Source organism: Nipponia nippon, unplaced genomic scaffold (assembly GCF_047370975.1).
Source record: "Nipponia nippon isolate SJK-2023a ecotype South Korea unplaced genomic scaffold, ASM4737097v1 scaffold_18, whole genome shotgun sequence".
Taxonomy (NCBI): domain Eukaryota; kingdom Metazoa; phylum Chordata; class Aves; order Pelecaniformes; family Threskiornithidae; genus Nipponia; species Nipponia nippon.
Window position 1 is genome coordinate 5545364 of NW_028262334.1, and position 13802 is coordinate 5559165.

The 13802-nt window shown below is 40.9% G+C and overlaps 1 protein-coding gene across 4 annotated transcripts in view; it reads left to right on the plus strand.

Moving 5' to 3' along the window:
• The first annotated feature begins 2545 nt into the window (after window positions 1-2545).
• The window catches only part of TMEM132C (transmembrane protein 132C), a 223265-nt gene continuing 212008 nt past the window's right edge, over window positions 2546-13802 (plus strand). Inside the window, exons 1-2 of one of the 4 annotated variants that reach the window (XM_087754856.1) lie at window positions 2546-2621; window positions 2794-2978. Coding sequence is in view for 1 of the 4 variants with exons in the window: in XM_087754854.1 (XP_087610980.1) it covers window positions 4097-4172 (76 nt within the window). In the remaining 3 variants the exon portion in view is untranslated. Of the gene's footprint in view, window positions 2979-3641; window positions 4173-13802 lie in introns of those variants that run through there. The other 3 variants (XM_087754855.1, XM_087754854.1, XM_087754857.1) reach the window with 3 other exon arrangements.

Genomic DNA, 13802 nt, shown 5'->3' on the forward strand with positions numbered 1-13802 from the left:
TCTATTTTATGATGAATGTTATACATCCCCATGTTCAGTATAAGACAACTTTATACCTTATTCATTCTCTAACAAAAAATAGCAATTTGGATAGCTGTAAGTACCTATTGTAACACTCAGTCACCTACAAAATATGTTACTCCTCGAAGTATATTATCATGTTTTCACTTGAGAAATGTCGGTGAGATATATTTGCCATACAGAACTTCCACGTGGATGCAGCAGATGCATCAACAAAATACAAATTGTACAAAATACCTCAAAATACCTGCGTACAGGTTGGAGAGTTCCGCTATCATTTGCTATCTGAACATGGCAATATGAGCTTTGATTTGATGGATTTTGTTTTCTTCTTTCATTTTTTAGCATTGGGTCAGTGAATTGGCATGTGACTTCAACACTGTGGCTGGCAAAATATAAGAAGGGGGTTGTGCGAGACCTCAGTGTAGGCTGCATTTTCAGCCTAATGTACACTGTATGGTACTTTTGAAAATTTTGGCCCACTGTCACTCTATTTGTTTCTGAGCATGTTCCTTATTTCCTTACACTTACTGCCGGGAATATGCTACTTGTAAGACTGAAAATTTTAGTATTGCCTATTACAAGTCACGAGAGCCCATAAAGAGTTCAAAACTTAAACTCCCAAGATTCCTCCAGAGAAACAAAGTCATGTAACTACATTAAAAGTATCTGTTGATGAAATATTTACTACACGTAAAAAACAAAAAAAATTGTGACAAAATCTATGTTGTGACAAATTTAATTGTCACAAAATTAGGTTACATACTATTCAAAATTAAGTTTGTACTATTCATGCCCTATATTGAAGACAAATACCTTGACACACCATTACTAGGATGTGCTGAAGTCTAGGGCTGAGCTAGTAGTAAAAATCACCGGAAACAAAAATACCTAACCAATTCTCCTTACTCAGTTGGGTAACCCTTTGACAAGGTAAGACCTGGACTTGGGGATAAAATTCCCATAAACTTTAGTGAGAACAGAATTGAACTCTTAAGGACTAAATTCATATCCATTCATGTTATATACTTTCTGCAAACTAACCTACTTGACTTCAACTAGATAATCTCAGGAATAGCATAATAATCAACATGAATAAAATGTCATAATCTAACTTTAAACATACAAAACCACTCTGGAGCAATAAAACATCACAAAAATCCAAACAGAGTCACGATTACATGTAATTTAACATATACTGAATGCCTTCGCTTACGTGTTTAGAGCCATAATTTGAACTGTATTAAAGGTAGGCAATGACATTTTCCATATTTTTTAATCTTATTGTTACGGTTTCCTTTTTCAGGACTTCATATATACCCTCCCTAGCCTTCAAACACACCCTTTCTCTGTTTTTGTGCTTGGTGTTAATTGTACTGTTGTTATAAATTGTTCACAGCAATCCATATTTTCATTATAATGCATTAAGAAATAAATTAAGCCAGGTTCTTTGGATTTGAGTGTGCTTTGTGTATTTAACTCCTTTGGTTTCCTTTGAAAATGCTAGCTTCTATTGAAAATTCTGGTACTGAAATATTATACCTACAACGACAGGTCTGTCCAGACTTCTTTACCATATTTATCACCTTGTTATCTGACTTCTACTTCTTATCCATGAAAGTCTCTGCCAATGGGTTCTATGTGCAACTTCCAAAACTTTCTTCAGACCGTGTTATGCAAATAACATATACACTCCAGTTCGGATTTGATGAACAGGACATGTCCTACTTGTCAGTATTTCCAAATAATCTCATGTTCCCTCCAATCTACATCATATTGAAATTTTCTTCACAATTCAAAGAAGACAAATGTTGGTAGTTTACAAATGATGATAGGATTGGGTTTTGGTCCCTTAGTAAAAATTGCCTTGGAGATAAATAGCATTTGTCTTCACCGTATCTGCTTTCTCTTATAAATCAGATGGATTGTATACACATATTATCTACAAATTCAAGTGCAGGACATTAATGTTTGTTAGCTGTTGTGTTTTACTTTGACTGCTGGATTCTCATATTTAAAATCCTCTAACAAGTATTTATAGCGTCTAGCAGAATTTACAATCAAGCAGAAGACACTAAAGTTGTTACACATTTTTGAATGAGTTTTTCACTGAGAAATGCTTCTTTACATTATTGTGATAAAAATTATGTTAAAATTGCATCCATACGATATCCTCTTTCTGCCTTTTCCACATTTGAATTAGCTGCTACTGAGAACAAAATCATGTAAACCATGACAGTACAAAGCAAACTCCTGACAAAGTTCTCTACAGTTCTTCATCAGAAACCTCTGTGTTAAGGTAGTCTTTCTTGACCTGGCTTATCAAACTGGAAATAATGTCTTGCATGAATGACAGGCTTTTTAAAATCAGCCAAAATATGTTTTACTCATTTTATTTAGGGTGATATCTAATGATAAACTTTGACACCTGTTTCAGTAACCGACCACAGATGGAGAGAACCTCACTGATTTTGGTTGATTAGCCAGCCATACAGGACTGGCTGTGAGTATTTGCCTGAAGGATCAGAGCCTAATTTCTCAGGATAAAAGCAGCAGGTTGGAAAGGAAGTCACCATTTTAAGGCATTGCTGCATTTTAAGGTGGGTGGGGGGTTGTTTCCCTGCTTAGGTGATTTCTGTACTCAATACTTACTACACTAACATATTTTAAATACTCAATTTTTGCTTGCTTGCTGTATGCCACAGCTGTAGTGAAGCTTATTAAAAGTATGTTTACTGTAAGGCCACAAAAATTTACATTTTTTGCCACAAGAAGGAGGAAGAGATGCCAGCTGAAGTTATCCAGGATACCCAAGTGAAAACATCGAAGTAAATTAATAGAAATAAAAATATGGCCTGTGAATTATGTTTAAGAGATGGAACTGAAAAAGTGTGCAGAAGGAAAAGAAGAAAAAAGAGAATGAGGCAATGACAGGGCTGGAGCTGGGTGAAATGCAGGTGAGTCAAGCTGTTCTCTTTGTTTTAGGGCTTGCAGCGGGCTTCCCTCTCCGGAGGGAAGCATATGCGCACAATAAAGAGTCCTGTTTTGGTAAGGCTCTTTTCTTTTGGTTTTCTATTTTTAATATATGCTGCTCTAGAGCAGGACCTGAGAAAGCAGGAGTGCAGAAATGGGGTGGTGAGCTCCGTGGTGGCCCCTTATGCCGGAGGTGAATTGCTCCTCTCCTCAGGGCCAGCTGCGCCCGTGGTCCCTTCCTTCCCGCGCCCTCTCCTGATCTCTGCCCTGCGCCCCCACCCTGGCCGCCTCGCACCCCGAGGCAGGGCTCCCCTCTCTCCTGTCACGTCGCCTTTGCAAAAGTCCTTCCTCCCTTCGCAGCCCGGGCGCTCTGAGCCGGCGTCTCACCTCATCAGCCTCCTCCCGCGGCGGGGGGGAGCTCAGCACCAGGGGACCCGCACCGGGTCCCGCTCCCCTGCTCGGTGCCGGGCGGCTCTCCCTCCCCTCGGCCGCCGCCCAAGGTCTCCTTCCCCTCAGCGTTTCCCGCCCCGCGCTGAGGGCGGCCGTAGGTAGGGCTCCCCCCGCCCTCCTCCCCCGCCGCGAGCGCCAACGGCCGCCGGCTCGAGCTCAACGGTCCCCCCTCCCTTCCCCCTCCCTCCCTCCTCTGAGGGAAAAGTGTGTCTGCGCGCCTCTGCCGCCGGCCCCGAGATAAAGGCTCGGGAAGCGGAGCCGGCTGGAGCCGCGGCCGCTCGGGTTTAGCGGGCGACGGACGACCCAGCGCCGCCGGCTCCGGGACCTTCCCCGCCCTTTGCTCGCCCGCTTGAAAAGTTTTGCCCGGGGAGCGCGGCGGTGCCGGGGCGCCCGTCAGCCTCAGCCCGCCATGGGCGCTGCCCGCCGGCGCTAGGGCAGGGCGCGGAGGGGAGAAGGAAGGCGCGGGGCTGAGGGGAAGGAGCGGAGCCGGCATGGACAGGAGCCCGCCGCGGGGCTGAGCGGCGCTCCGGAGCGAGGTGCGCGTGTGAAGCTCGGCGATGGCGCGCCCGCAGCGGGCGGCGGGCGGGGAGAGCTAGCGGCGTCGGCGGAGCCCCCCGGAGCCGCGCCCGGGACGTGTCCCCGTCTCCTCAGCATGGCGGGGGCTGCCCGCGGCGGCGGGTGCCGGTGCCCGGCTGTCAGCCTGCTCCTCGGAGCCCTGCTCTGCGGAGGTAAGCGGGGAGGCACTTGTCGCCGGGCGCTGGCGGCGGGGGGCGGGAGCGGGAGCCGGCTGGGGCTCTCTGTTGGAGCGAGCGGAGTCACCAGTTGATCGCGGGCAGTGCGCTGGGCTGGTTTGCAGCTACTCAGGCAGCGACTTGAACTCCTGAAGCAAGCGGCTTGTTTTCCACCGTAGCGGCGTGTGAACTGAATTATTCCTTCCTCCTTCTTTTCCCCTTGCCTCTTCTTTTTCTTTAAATCCTGCCTCTGTCTCTCTCTGCCGTTTTAAAATTTCGCCGCCCCCACCCCCCCCACCCCCCCAGTTTATTGGAATGGTAGGAAACCTTGCAAGCTTGCGTTTGACTAAAATGAGAAGCAAGAAAAGTTTCCTTTCTTTCTGCCTCAACGATGATAATATTTACAAATATTAAATTAAATTTTACAAATTTAATTTAATTGTGTTAAAGGGATCCTCTCTGTGGGAGAGGGTGTCCCAATCCCAGCTTGGAGCAGAATAGCTGTAAGAGGCACCAGGAGTACAATGACAGTGTTTAGGAATAGCGTCCTTTAAGTTATATTGGAGTTGTGCAGTGGTAGCTCTAGAGACTGGATAGGAGCCCTGTTACCTGGAGTGGACAAGATGCTTGTTATCTTGTTTAGAGAGACAGCTGAGGAACAGGTTTGCCTTAGCAGAGAGGTCATTTGAATGATCTGCCGTTTTTTCTCATTGCTGAACTTCTGTGGTCACAGAGTCCCTTTGATAAAGGCAAACCTTCTCTAAAGTGATTCAGGAATGCAAATAGTGCATGATCCAAACAGGGGTTTCTGTGCACAATAGTATGTGACTGCCATGTCTCAACACTCCTTGTTTTCTTGCTCAGACTGTGATAGTTGTGGATATTTTCTAAAAACATATCCTTCTCCCCAATGGGGGGGGATAGAAACTTGTTAAGCTCTCTGCAATTCCTGCTGTTGTTGCCATCCTTAGGAATAAAAAAAAATAATTTCGCCTTTTATCCTGTTGGTATTAGTGGTGCTGTTTGACTGACATAAGAAGATTACTAATAAGACTCTTCACTGTTTCGTTTGGTCCAGTCCTGCCAACCTCTCTCCCAGGGTAGTTGACTGTAGAGGCAGCTGTGAGATATACAGGAGTATCTCAAGAGTGAAGCAAGGGCGGAATCAGTAGCAATTCATAAAGTGACTTTTCCCACCCTGATCGGTAGGCAAAACAAAGTACTTGGCAGAAAATTGCATGGCCTCTTAATGCCGGTCATTTTAATATAGTACATTAAAATTAATGGACATCCCAGTGACTCGACATGCTCTGAAAGCGCTGATGTGAAGAATCTAAAATACGGGTTTCTGTTTTGATTGCTGCAGCCTGGAGGTGAGAATTGTATTAGCCTCATGCTCACCTTCAGAAACTGCACGAGATTAAGACTTGTAAAGAGGGTCTGGCATTTTTCTGGGGCAGTGTGTCTCTTCTGCCATGCAGCTTTAACAGTCACAAATGCATCTTCTCCAATAAGCGTTTGCATTAGACTTAATATAATGAGTTAGGCACCGATACATGGGCATTTTCTATCTGAAAATATTTTTATAAGGGAAAAATACATACGTTATGCTGCTTCTTAAGGGTGGGAGAAAGTGCTACAGTGAGAGGTTATAAACAGCCCAACCTCATTAAGCCGTTTCTCTCTGCTGGAACCTGGGTCAGCATTGACTCAGCCATGCTGTAAAAAAGTCAGTAGTGGTGCCACTGCTAGCAGCAGCTGCTGGGGGTTTCTGGAGTGTGCTCCCTGCGAATAAAAGAAAATATTACTTCCCTTCAGTGAAGAAAAGCAGAGCTTCTGAGCAGGGAATTTGCCTCTCAGCATTGCTGGGCGCAGTATGATTTAGAAAAGAGCTGGTTAATTAAACTTATTAAATAAGGTGTTTGTATGGTTTCCTTGTGAGGCCTTAACAAGCATTTCATTTGCGCTCCCCTTGTGTATTTGCACTTTTTGTCGGCGTGTTAGGATAGTGATTGTTCTTGAGAGCTGAAGTCCAACTAAATGAAAGTCACTTTATGGCTTGCAAGCGAAAACGTTTGTAAATGTGCTGAGAAACTTACTATTATAGACAAGTTGTCATTTGCTATTTAAAGAGCTATATTTACTTCTCTGAACTCATTAGCATCTCCTATCAGGCCTGAATTTCTAAGAAAATTCTCCTGAAACATTGCCTTAGGCTTTGGTGTGCCATTATGCTGTGGTTATTATCTGGCTAATAATGTTAATTCATTCAATCTCAAGAAAGAAGCTTGGCATTTAATTTAAGCCATCCCTCTAGTCAGACCAGGATGTATAAAAAGTCAGTGTGCAAAAGTGCTCTTGCAGTTAGGTAAAAGCACATGTTTTACATACCAATTATTGGATGCCTGCTCCCTAGGTGGAGAGTATGTGTGTGAAATCATATTTACATAGGTAAATCCCGAGTGTATATATATTCCTTTCAGGAAATGACCTCTTTTCAGCAAAGTGCTAATGCATGTGCTTAAGCCTCTTTATAGCCAAGAGGAGGTATTCATGAGCTTGAAGTAAGGTTTTTTTTAAAATTGTTTTCTTGAATCAGAGCATAAATGCAAACACAAGTGTACAGATTTGCTTTATTGTATAATGCATGGATAACTGGGAATCCTCAGTTTCATATTAGCTGTGAACTAAAACAAGAACCATAGAAACTGGAAATACAGAGTCTAGTAAGTCCTGAAAAAGAGTTTTTAAGGATGCACAGCTAGAGGATTGATTCGTTTGCACAAGCAATACATATATGCAAGAAAGTATTGAACATGAGCAGATGTTAAAGGTGCATGGAGTTACCGGAATTTTAGATACCTCAGTAGTGTTTGAACACAAATGCAAACACAGTTGTGTATCCATATGGTGGTGTAGCACCTGCTTTGGTTCTGCTCTTCTTTATACCACAATCATGCAATATGTCCTTGTTTTAGTTATGGTGATGTGGAAACTGCTTGAGGCTCTTTGTTTTGAATACGGTTTCATTCCAATTTTAAGTTGTTCAAGCAGTGAGGTTTTTTATATCTATTTTAAAAGTTCAATAGCATGGCATACCCTAGTGTTATGGAAAACTTCCTAAATTTTTTTTCCTAATTTCATTGCATTAGTGCTAGCTAAGAACACAGCAGGGACTCGCATTATGTTAAATTGTAACTGCATGGAGTTTTATAAGTGGCTAATCTCTCTTCTGGATATAACACTTTCAAAATGGAGGTAGTGCTATTAATATTCTAATTTTGTATTAATATTCTAATTTACTTTCTTTTCATATCTGGTAGTAGATCTTCAAGTTTATTAGAGACTGTACTTACCTAGTAAAATACCCAGCAGTTATATTAGAAATGTCTGTTCAAGCATGCTTCTAAATGCATGACTGTGATATAAAATGTCATACCTGTGATTGCTTTTCTAATGTGTAAATATGTGTCTGGTTCTTGAATTGGGGAGCTAAGTATTTGTATGAAATGCAGTAATAAACAGCACACTGTTATGTTCTCTTAAATGGCTAAATGTTAGTAAGTATTGACAAACTGTTCATTGAGGTGAAAGGATGGGGATTTTATTGAGAATTGGGAACTAAAGTTCTGTGTCTTTCTTTTTAAACTCTACTGACAAAGCAGTAGTTCAGCACCATTGTAAAGGTGGCTTGTAAGGAATAGCTAGAAACTCCATGAATAACAGCAAATTTGCTAGAAGTGTTGGCGTACAGACTTCCCTGGGTAGAGTTTTCAACAGCTCTCTGAGCTGTTGTTTGTAACTGTGGTTAGGGTCATGCCTATTTAAGGCAGTTAGTCAAGAGACAAATAAGTAAATGAAAGTTTGAAATCTTCAGAGTATGATCACGCCATTGAAGAGGTGTCAGAGATTTGTTGTGGTGAATCCCGGTTTTCTTCAAGGCTTTGGTTAAACCCTTTGATTTACTCATATGCTGCATGCCAGTTTGTGCTGCTACACTGAGATTTTGGCAGTAGTTCACATCTGGTAGGCTCCACTAGATGTGTCCTAGCTATTTTGAGAGAGACAAAAAGCATGTTATGATAAAAGATGTAAAAATAAAATGGCAACAAGTTGAGAGAACTTAAGTATGTGAAGACAGTAGTTGAAAATCGTCTAATACGGATGTTAAAAAGCTCAACTGAGGATGCAAGAGAAAGCAAACACATACTGTGGGTGACTTAAAATAATACTTGTCCATCAGTTTGAAGGAGACATTTACTGCATAGTGGGTAGGTTTGAGGAAAGAGGATTTAGTGAAAGGAAAGCCATGTAGCAGGAATCAGATCTTGTCTCTACTGTCAGGAATACCACTGTCTTGCTGTTTTCATCAGTCATTTCCTTCTTTCTCTCCCTGTCTCTCATCTACTGTGATTGTCATTTAGTTGGTGAAAGACTTGATCCTGGTTTGGCCACTTTGTCCAGTGGGGCCTTTTTATTTGCTTAGTATCTAAACACTACAGTGATACAAATACAGGTAATATTTTGTGATGCTGTAAGGTGTTAACTTAAGGTGTTTGGCTGAAAATTCAATGCTCTGTCCTTCATAGTGATATGCAATAACTTTCTGGCCAGAATACTTGCTTTTGTCTAGTTCAAACTCTTGTCCTGACTTGCTCTTACAGGCCTGAGTCCTTTACATTTTATTCAGTCTTCCTTACAGACTCAGTACCCTAGCAAAACAGTTTCACAGTGTTCAGCTCTTCAAGCAGTTGTACTGTTTTGTGTTCTGTGGACTGGCTCAGGCTCTAGTGACAGATGTGACCCCTTTGAAACAGGGACGGACAAATGGTGCATTGAAAGTTCATAGCTTCTGCAGTCTCCTCACTTAGAGGTATCTGGTAAAAGCCTGCGGATGCATCTAGCTTTGGAAATAATTTCAGTCCAGTAGTGCCTGTGTCTGTTTTAGTTAGCAAATGGAAATACTCTCTCTTTATCTATTTGTTCACGTTTTTTTTGGGTCAATACACAGCCTCAGGTCACAGTTTTTCTTTTCAACTGTATCTAGTGAAATGACCCAGTGAGTCTACTCTTCTATTTTCTTTGCTATTCTAAAGCATATTAATCTGTTGAGCTTGAATTCCATAAACAAAGTGTCATCCCTATCACTGAAATTACAGGCATCTTTGCAGCAGTGGTCAATTAGACAAACTTTTCTTTAGGGAAGTGCACTTTGACTAAGTGATTCTTTGCCACTACACTTAAGAAATGTGCTAATGTCTTACTATTGCATCACTGACATCTTGGGTCAGTAACTTTGGGCTTGGAGACAACCTTTTCTGGCACTTCTTTTGCTTTGAATAACACCGACCATGCTAATCGGAGTTCCACTGTCATTATCAAAAGCGGTCTCTTACAACTGTGCAGTTTTAGCAGCTTGACAGATGTAAACAGCTAGGCAAGTCTCCTCAAGTGGACGCTTCTTTTATTACTTACTGCAGTAAGAATTTTATTTGATTTTGCCATCTGCTAGTGTTGCAAGTGTCATGTGTAAGGTCAAACGCCTTTTTTGTTAATTATTTCTTCGCATGTAATATTTTCCATTTTCTTCTACAATTGTTATAAAATTTCTACAATTTTGTAGAAGGACAGTGTGAAATTTTTAATATTTTTATCATATATGTCTGTTGCTACTGGAATTTGTGTGTTTGGTGCTTTTAGCTGTATGTTCCTCTTTAAGATCAGGAAACACAAACCTGTTGCAAGGGGAGACTGTAATTGCCCTTTTCAATAATATGAAGCAAACACGAAGCCTCAAAACAGTGGTTAGGAATTTGACAGTTATATGAAAACTTTGAAGCTAAATAAGATTGTAAAGGGGGGGAGGCTTGCTTAATTATGAAAAAAGACCTTGAACAAAGTTTATCCTTTTGGATGAACAGATCCTTAATGGTCTCCTGAGCACATCTAAAAGTCAGTTTCTCTGTGCCTGAAGAGGAAATCTTAAGTAAATAAAAGGTAAGCTGATATCCCAGGATACTGATGAAACAGAGAGGTTGGTCCATTAGATTCTGCTCGTTAACTGCGACGTGCAATCACAGAGTATAGATGTTGAAATATATCTACCAATACATCTAATGTTGTTACTTACGTAATTGCTGTATTTTTCTGCTTGATAAAATTTTTCAACTGAGCAGTTCTTCATTTGAAAATAGTTTTGAAACTGATACAATTTACAAAACAATTTACTTTTTAAATTGTGCTTGCATCTAAAGTTTACTTAGATAATTTAATATTTTTTGTGAAGTTAACTATTTCACATAAAATAATAATTTTGACTTCTAGTAAATGTATTCAAATGCGAACTGATAATAGCATAGATACTCTATACAGCACATCATTAGTATTTTTCTATAATATTGTTTTGATATTAAAAAAATGAACCAGCTCTTTGTAACTGCTATGGAATGACAAATCTTTTCAAATGACTTTTGAAAAGTGTTTTAACTTTACATAACAATTTAATTTTTTTTCTTCTGATTGAGAATGAAAGAACTTCAAAATGTTAGTTTCTGTCCTTGTGAAATTTCTTTTTCCAACCAGTTGTATTGCCTGAGGGTGCCGTTCCTTACCAGCTTGAGCCAATGTAAATTGATGCTGCCAGGTTTCTGCCCTCTCCCAAACTGAGCAACCCTCTTTTTGTGCCAACTCTGGCATGCCTCTAATTCCTCTGTAAGCTGCTTCAGGGAGATAAAGCACATACAAACTTACCCTTTATAAAAAGTATTTTATCACCTTGGGATCAACTTACTGCTTGTATAAGCAAAAAAGAGGATGGGCCTGGGTGGGGGAGGGACAGCTAAAACAAGTACGGCATTGCAACGTAGCACTTGCGGTGGTAGCTTTAATTTGTTCATGGGACACTATAGTAAAAAAAGAGATTGTTATGGGAGTTGCTTACATTATATATCTAATGCAGTATATTAAACACTGAGAGGTTGGAGAACATGAGAGGCACGTGGTAAACTATGCAGCTTTGATTTCTGTATTGGGTGTTTTTTCTCATTTTGCTGATTCTGTATTATTTTGAACAAATAAAAGTGAGGCTTACATTAATGTATCACCATTTCCTCATTCAGGTAGAATGCACTTTTTGATGCTTAAGATAAAACTATTTTCTTGAACTCAAACCAAATACACACCATCACCACCACCCCCAACAAAAAAAGGCCCTAAACCCTGACTTTCTTGCACTGTTGTTACAAACAGGACTGGTAGCACTGCTTCGTATTAGAATTGCCATTAAAAGAGCTTGGTTTTAATTTCTTATAAATTCCCCAACCATTAACTGTTTCAGCTAAAATATTCCATGCCAAGCATCTGCCTCAGATTGAACAAATTTTTTTTCTTTTCCAAAACTTCAGCCAAGAGTTCAGTGGTTTACAAGAACAGAACTAGTATGTGTGTGTGGAACTGTGGATTTTCCTTTGTTTAAAAATAGTTGCTGACCTCTTCTTTGAGAAGCAGTGATACCCTGATGACTTTCCAGGAGGAGACTTGTGAGATTCCTGAGAAAACAGTCCACCATTGATTTGACGGCATGTCAAGTTAGCAGCATTTGAAAGAATGAATTTGCTTATGACAAAGACAGACTTGATGTGTCCTTACAGCTAAATTCTATGAAAATTGCTATGCATTGGGCATATGCCATGTCAGGATGAGCTCTACTTTCCTTGCAATTACAGATCTTCAATGCAGAAGTCTGACCTGGGAAAAGCATAAGAGCTGTGGGTAGGGACAGTGTCCATCCTTGTCCTCTCTATGCTCCATCCTCTTCCCTAGCTGCAGAGGAGATTTCTGGAAGAGGAAACTCCCTAATTGGAATAAAGACAGGACGAAGCTGGAGCTTAAGGTGGGGAGTGAAATGGGCAAAAGGAGAACGGTACAGGAAAGTGCGTTCTGAACATTGGCAAAGACAAGAATCGGGGGACAGGTGGGAGGGAGAGTCGGGCTTGCTGGTTAAGGAAGAAGAATACTAATTGGGGGAAGAGTGACTGTGGAAGGTGGTTTAAAGGAAAAAGTGAGGATGAAGGTTTGCAGAAAGACAGGAACTTTGGGGGAGGAACACTGAGGAAAGATCAAGGTTGTGTAAGGGAACATCTCACGAAGCTGAGACTAGAACTGGAGTGACAAAATGAGCAGAAATATATTGGGGAGCATATATGGATTTCAGTTGTGTTGATGGAAAAAAGGATTCAGGCTTGAACAAAATAGGTATAGAAGTGCACAGCTGCTAGAGTAGTTTTTTTTTTCTTTTCCCTTTCCCCCAGAGCCTGGGATGCAGAAATGCATTCTGGTAGTAATGATGGAGGAGAAATGTATGTATATGGAGGAGAAGTAGAGTTGGACAGGCGGGGCACAGGCCTGCTGTAATGTCTTCCACTCCAATGCCTGTTGTAACCAGGTAGAACCTTCCCATTGCTGTCAGTGGGTATGGGATCAGGCCCAACTGTTTTCTGGTTTAATTAATGATATTAATTCTTCTTGTCTGCAGCTGAATTACAGTCAGTCATTGTACAATGCCATTAGACTTGTGTTGAGACAGTGAAACCTAACTGACCAGTGACCTGTATTTACTGGGCTGTTACAGCCTGTTTGTTATGTACACGCATCTCCAGTGTTTGCTCGGTTGGTGGTGTGTATGTGCTGGTGGAGAAAGTCATTACACCTTATCCATCTTTATTCTTTCAAACCTGATTCATTTTTGCATGACTTGATATGGTGTTTTTTTCTTTTTAATTTCGTATCTCTGTAGAAAGAGCCAGAATGTTTGTTTCTGCTCTGTGGAATCAAATGACTTATCACTCTGCTGGCATGAAATAAAAAGTAGCAAATACAATAAATAAATACTGTGGAGAAAGTAATATAGTATTGAATTCTCATACCTGTTAATTTTTACTGATCAGAACATCAGGGAAGAGGGAGATTGAATTTGGCTGCCTCTTAGTGAGGGTAGGTACCTGCTTGTGAATAGTACTAGCCTGAAAACTCATGAGGGTTTCAATTTTGCAACAGATTTATGTAAAAACTTGTAGAGGAACAATTTGTATTATACTTTTGTCATACTTCCTAGTAACCGTAGGTTGTAATTCCTCATATTTTTGCATTTTTAATGATGAGTTTAATTTAGGATTTCTTTCTTATCTGCTTTGGTCTTCTGGTGGGTACTCTGAAACTTGATGTGTTTCACAGCTCCAGGTGTGCAGTATTAAACTGTTTAGATGGAAAAGATGCTTCTGTGTGTGTGTAGATGTAATTTGAGATTTGGTCTTGAGTTGTGCAGAGTATGGCTAGCACAACTAGAAAAGGCTCCACATTTTCTGGAGCCAGCATCTATGCTATAAAATGCTTGTTCAGAGCATGTCTGTGACACGCTTTGGCACTGATAGCCCAAGGGAGCTGCACATGCCTAACATAAGTGTAAAGCCTGTGCTTCTTGGGAAAGCTGATGTGACATTACATGAGTTTGTGATTATTCTTGACTGGGTCTCTTGTCTCTATCTTGGTATGTCTTTATTGTATATCTTCAAATCTTAGTCTTTTAGATGACAAAGCTTACTATTAAAAAAAAAATTATTTGGCATTATT